The following is a 6,450-nucleotide window of genomic DNA, read 5'->3' on the forward strand; positions in this document are numbered from 1 at the left end:
CCCACACATCACCACGGTACGTACCACTAGTGGCTTGCAGATGCCCAAGTAGACGGTTCCAGACGGGGCGGCCTTGAGCACCTCCACGGCCTGAGCCAGGGTGCACGTGTCCAGGTAGGTGTCATTGACAAACACCAGCTGGTCCCCGGGGAGCACGCCCCCATGGCACTCTGCCACGCCGCCGGGCACCAGCGAGCGGATGACTATGACGGAGCGTGCAATGTCCAGAGGATCCTGCAGAGGGCAACACAGACCAGGAGAAAAATGTGTGAGAGAGAGGTGGGAGGAACACACAAACAAGCATGAACGTACTCATATGAACACACAGTAATATGCATGCTTGCGAACACTAACACAAACTCATGTACTTACACAGCACATTAAGGCAATGTCTTGCTGGCTTCTCATTTACAGTTTTAAAGCAACTGATGAGTTGGACAAAGTCATTCTGCTGAAGTATACTACAATAATACCTGCACCCTGTGCCAAATGAGATGTGTGCGCGCGTGTGTGTGTGTTGTGGTGGATCTGCAGAGGTGGAGAAACAGCAGAGGGTAATTACAGAAAAGATGTCTATCTTTCACTCAAAATGTGACAGGTTTCTGTCGAGTCACTTCACTAACAGTAAGCACTTTGGCAACATTGGCCGTGTCCTTGAACAGTCCATAGCCAATAAAGCATACAAGGTCAATGGTGCTGTTCTGGGGAGAAGGTGTTGATTTTTTCCTTGGTGATAGAGCTGAGCACAGTGGATTATTATAGTGGCTTTTCCAGCTATACCGTCTAATATATTGTGTGTGTTTTTATGGTTTTACTATGGTTGTGGGGACCAGAAGTACTCACAAGGATAGTAAAACAAGGAACATTCATACAAGTGGGGACATTTCGCTGGTCCCCACAAGGAAAAAGGCCATTTCAGGCTTAGGGGTTAGGTTTAGGGTTACAATTAGGGTTAGGAGTTAGGGTTAGGGGTTTGGGAAAATAGAATTTTGAATAGGAATCAATTGTTTGATCCCCACAAGGATAGTAAAACAAATGTGTGTATGCGTCCTGTGTGTGTGTGTGTGTGTGTGTGCGTGCGTCTCAGTGGGTCAACAGCTCAGGTCCCATCCATCTCGGAGGACTGTTGATTCCATCAGTATAGGAATGCAACAGGAAGGAGGCTTGGCATGGCCAGCCAAAACAAAGTCAGAAATCACCTCAACGCAAAACACAGGCCACACCATGGAGCCTCGAGACATTCTGGGAACACTTCCTAGTTCCAATGAACCACCAGTGTGTTATGCATTATGGTTGTGTCCCAAAGGACCCTGGTCAAAAGTAGTGCACTACATTGGGAATAGGGTGCCATTTGGGACGAGAACACCTATGCATGCATTGTGCATTTGTATAGGCTGATATGAGGCATGAGCTGTAATGACCGCTTAGCTCATAACTGGTTAATATAAGTGTTATAATGCACATTTACTGTCTAGGCGGGAATTAATTGTAAATGAATCGGAACCATAACCCTGGGAGTTGCAAGCAGACGTGGGTCGAAATAGTTTAGTTTTAAATACTTCAGGTACGCTTGATATAGCTTGCCCGTTGTAATGGAACCAATGGAATAGTCCCAAAAGTGCAAACCCTGCCCACCCTGTGCTCTGTCTAACCTAAATCAAGCTCACCTAAAATACACTATTTCCAACCTGACTGGTTGCTAGCCTAGCCCCATGCTGAGCCATTGGGAAGTATGAGAACACTAGTAAAAAGCTCTGCTCACTCCATCACCGTCCTCCAGACAGTTCCGTAAATGTATCCAAGAGACAACAAAGCCACACTTCCCCTCTCAACCCAAATGTGACTGGTATCAATCACGGCCCGGACAGCCCGAGCCATAAAACTGCAATTTGGCACCAATTTGAGCCTCCCACAATATATTTGACGACCCATATGGGCGTCATTTTATGTGACTAGCGCCGGTTATAAAAGTGATTAACAAGTGGTTATTCCGATATAAAAACTAAAGCTGTACAAGGCTAATTAGTGGGGAAGAGTCGGGGACAGCTATCTGTCTATGGGAAGAGTGAAGGAGTCATAACTCTATTATAACTATCTGTGGAGAGTGAGAGAGAGGGATTGAGTGTGTGTCTGTGTTTGCGCATGCATGATTGTGTGTGTGCATCCATATTCAAATCCCATCATAGTGTGTGCATGCATGCGCGCGTGTGTGTGTGTGTGGCGCTGAACAGGTGGGAAGAGGAGAACTGGGCAGAGGATCAGGAATGCTGACAGGGACTTCCTTCCTGCGGGAGGAGAGCAGCTCAATGGGAGAGGCATGTTGGGGGGGGGGTGAACATGACTGGGTGCCCACGAGCGCTCACAGATTGTAGGGCCATAGCAGAACACGGTACGCATGTAAACACACATACACACGCAGATGCACATTCACATGCTCCTACACACACACGCACATGCACACACAAGCCTACGTGCCCAGCAACCTGCTTCCACAGTTGATACATCAAGTGACACGGCCTCTACTATGCAATTCTTCAGATCAAAAAAGACGTTGCCTCTAACCACAGATATAGGATCAGATTACCCAACCAAAACTGTAACCATTAGGAGGATGAAACAATATCTGATCCCAGGTCAATGATTAGGGGAGACTCCTACCAACCGAACACGTTGTCTCCTGTGGAGAGAGGGCCTGACAGACCGCTAACATCACTAGCACTATACTAACCAGACCAGAACAGCACAAGGCCCTATTCTCTAGATTCACCACAAAACTGGAGCAGGCAGCGAGCTACAGAACTCCAGGTCCAATTACTGTACTGAACCATGTGACTACCAACTGCACTGCAGGAGGGAGGGAGGGAGGAAGAGGGGGAGAGAGAGAGAGAGAGAGAGAGCGAGTGCGAGAGAGAGAGAGAGAGGGGGCAGAGGGAGAGAGAGAGCAAAAGACAGCGCGAGAGAGGGGGAAAGGGGGAGAGAGAGTGAGACAGACCGAGACACACAGCGAGAGAGAGAGAGAGACGCAGAGAGAGACACACAGAGAGAGAGAGAGAGACACAGAGAGAGAGAGAGAGAGAGAAAGACACAGAGAGAGAGAGAGAGAGAGGACTCAGCTAATATAAATCTCTATAAATCTGGAACAGTATTGGTACAGGGCAACCCCAAACAGTTCCGGCTGGACTTTCACCTAATCAAAGAAATAGCTCAGCATGAGAAGCTCTTCCTTGAGAAAGATAACCACACCCCCAGTGGGTCAGACCAGACCTCTTCATTAAATAACCCCACAGACGAGCAACCCCAAGCGGAAAGGCAACTTCCCAGCACAGAGTACTACTCCCTTATTGAAATGAAGGATAAATTCACCCAGCTGGAGGTAAGTCAGGTGGAGCTGGAACAGCAGGTGATTACACTCCAGTCAGCACAGACCCAGACAACAGTCCAGCACAACAACACCCCCTTAACTAGACCTGGAGGTGGAGAGACATCTGCACTCTGGACTTTGATGAGACATCATCAACAGGAGAAAGGGCAGGAGCAGGAGAAGAACAGAGCACTAGAGGAGAGGATCAGAGTGCTGGAGGAGAAGGTGAGAACAATGACGGGTGACAGAGAACAACCCATTAGAGAGCTGGCCACCCCCGCAGAGAAGCCAGCAGAACAGCCCACCTCAGATCCTGACTAAAGTCTTGACACCGCAGCAGAACAGTACGCCCTAGACCCTGACCATAGCCTCGACATCACAGTCGGACAAACAAATGAAGAACCCCAGGCCCAGGGGATCCCAACCCCTCTGAGCACCCCCCCTGTCAGCCACCCTGATAGCCCTCCTGATGACCCCCCCCACACCCACTAAGGACATACACAAGCCACAGATTGTACTCCTTATGGACTCAAACGGGAAATACATACAAGAAAATACACTTTTTCCCCAAACACACAGTGTCTAAACTCTGGTGTCCAAACACGCAGCGCGCCCTAGACCTTCTGTCTGAGGAGCAACTAGGATCACCCAGCCACATAATAATACACACAGGCACAAACGACCTGAGAACACAGCAGGAAAGGGTGGCCACAGCACTCAAGGGAGTGATTGAAAAAGCTTATTCTACTTTCCCCAACGCACAAGTGGTTATCTCAACCCTGCTACCACGAAAATACTTCCACCCTGCTACCATACAGCAGGTAAACGCAAGTATTTCCCGTGAATGTGCCTCAAAACCAAATATCTTCCTGGCCCACCACTCCACCCTGGACTTGAAAACAGCCTTTACGACCAGGTCCACCAATACAAGGCAGCAGTGCACACCTTCGAACGGACCCTAAAGGATATCGCCCTCAACCACAGACCAAACACCTCACACAGGAGCAACAGATCAACAGACACCATGCCCAGACCAGCGAGACGCTCTCCCAGACCTGCGGGACCCCCCCAACCCCACCCAGACATACACATAGAGGACCCCCGCCGAGAGGCCCTACATCCAAAGCACAGCACCACCAGCCACATCCACACCCCCACCCCAACCAATTAACACCCCCCTCCCCCCCAAGTCAACCATGCCCACACCCCATTTAGGCCCCCTCAGATCAGACCTATGCCACTCCTACCCACTCTATTAAATTAATCAAAACAGGAACATTTTACATTTGGCTAGAAATTCAGTCCTCCTGTGTGCTACCTATATCCCCCCATTAGAATCCCCATACTTTAATGAAGACAGCTTCTCCATCCTGGATGGGGAAATGAATCATTTCCAGACCCAGGGACATGTACTAGTCTGTGGCGACCTAAATGCCAGAATTGGACAAGAACCTGACACCCTCAGCACACAGGGGGACAAACACCTACCTGGAGGTGACAGCATTCCCTCCCCCATATGCCCCCCTACGCACAACATAACCAACAAAAACGGGTCACAACTCCTGCAGCTCTGTCGCACGCTGGGTATGTACATAGTCAATGGTAGGCTTCAAGGGGACTCCTATGGTAGGTACACCTATTGCTCATCTCTTGGCAGTAGTACTGCAGACTACTTTATCACTGACCTCAACCCAGAGTCTCTCAGAGCGTTCAGTTAGCCCACTGACACCCCTATCAGACCACAGCAAAATCACAGTCTACTTGAACAGAGCAATACTCAATCATGAGGCATCAAAGCCAAAGGAACTGAATAATATTAAGAAATGCTATGGATGGAAGGAAAGTAGTGTTGAAACCTACCAAAAAACTATTAGGCAACAACAAATTCAATCCCTTTTAGACAACTTACTGGACAAATCGTTCCACTGTAATAGTGAAGGTGTAAACTTGGCAGTAGAAAACCTAAACAGTATATTTGACCTCTCAGCTTCCCTATCAAATTTAAAAATCACTAACAGAAAACCGAAGAAAAGTAACAATGACAAATGGTTTGATGAAGAATGCAATAACCTAAGAAAGAAATTGAGAAACCTATCCAACCAAAAACAGAGACCCAGAAAACCTGAGCCTACGCCTTCACTAAGGTGAATCACTAAAACAATACAGAAATACACTACGGAAAAAGAAGGAACAGCATGTCAGAAATCAGCTCAATGTAATTGAAGAATCCATAGACTAACCACTTCTGGGAAAATTGGAAAACACTAAACAAACAACAACACGAAGAGCTATCTATCCAAAACGGAGATGTATGGGTAAACCACTTCTCCAATCTTTTTGGCCCTATAACAAAGAACAAACAGCAAATACATGATCAAATGCAAATCTTAGAATAAACGATTGAAGACTACCAGAACCCACTGGATTCTCCAATTACATTGAATGAACTACAGGACAAAATTCAAACCCTCCAACCCAAAAAGGCCTGTGGTGTTGATGGTATCCTCAATAAAATGATAAAATATACAGACCACAAATTCCAATTGGCTATACTTAAACTCTTTAACATCCTCCTTAGCTCTGGCATCTTCCCCAATATTTGGAATCAAGGACTAATCACCCCAATCCACAAAAGTGGAGACAAATTTGACCCCAATAACTACCGTGGGATATGCGTCAACAGCAACCTTGGGAAAATCCTCTGCATTTTCATTAACAGCAGACTAGTTCATTTACTCAGTGAAAACAATGTACTGAGCAAATGTCAAATTGGCTTTTTACCAAATTACCGTACGACAGACGGTACATCCTAATTGAAAAACAAACAAACCAAAACAAAAGGCAAAGTCTTCTCATGTTTTGTTGATTTCAAAAAAGCTTTTGACTCAATTTGGCATGAGGGTCTGCTATACAAACTGATGGAAAGTGGGGTTGGGGGAAAAAAATACGACATTATAAAGTCCATGTACACAAACAACAAGTTTAAAATCGGCAAAAAACACACACATTTCTTTCCACAGGGCTGTGGGGTGAGACAGGGATGCAGTTTAAGCCCCACCCTCTTCAACATATATATCAACGAATTGGCG

General features: G+C 46.9%; 1 protein-coding gene across 7 annotated transcripts in view; it reads right to left on the reverse strand.

The window, feature by feature from the left end:
- LOC121533722 (inaD-like protein) overlaps positions 1 to 6,450 on the reverse strand; it is a 169,409-nt gene that overhangs the window by 111,165 nt on the left and 51,794 nt on the right. For all 7 annotated transcript variants that reach the window (XM_045205328.1, XM_045205327.1, XM_041839901.2 and 4 more), the window contains one exon: positions 25 to 234. In XM_045205328.1, the coding sequence (XP_045061263.1) occupies positions 25 to 234 (210 nt within the window). The remainder of the gene's footprint in view (positions 1 to 24; positions 235 to 6,450) is intronic.

The sequence above is a fragment of the Coregonus clupeaformis genome, chromosome 20 (assembly GCF_020615455.1).
Source record: "Coregonus clupeaformis isolate EN_2021a chromosome 20, ASM2061545v1, whole genome shotgun sequence".
Lineage (NCBI taxonomy): Eukaryota > Metazoa > Chordata > Actinopteri > Salmoniformes > Salmonidae > Coregonus > Coregonus clupeaformis.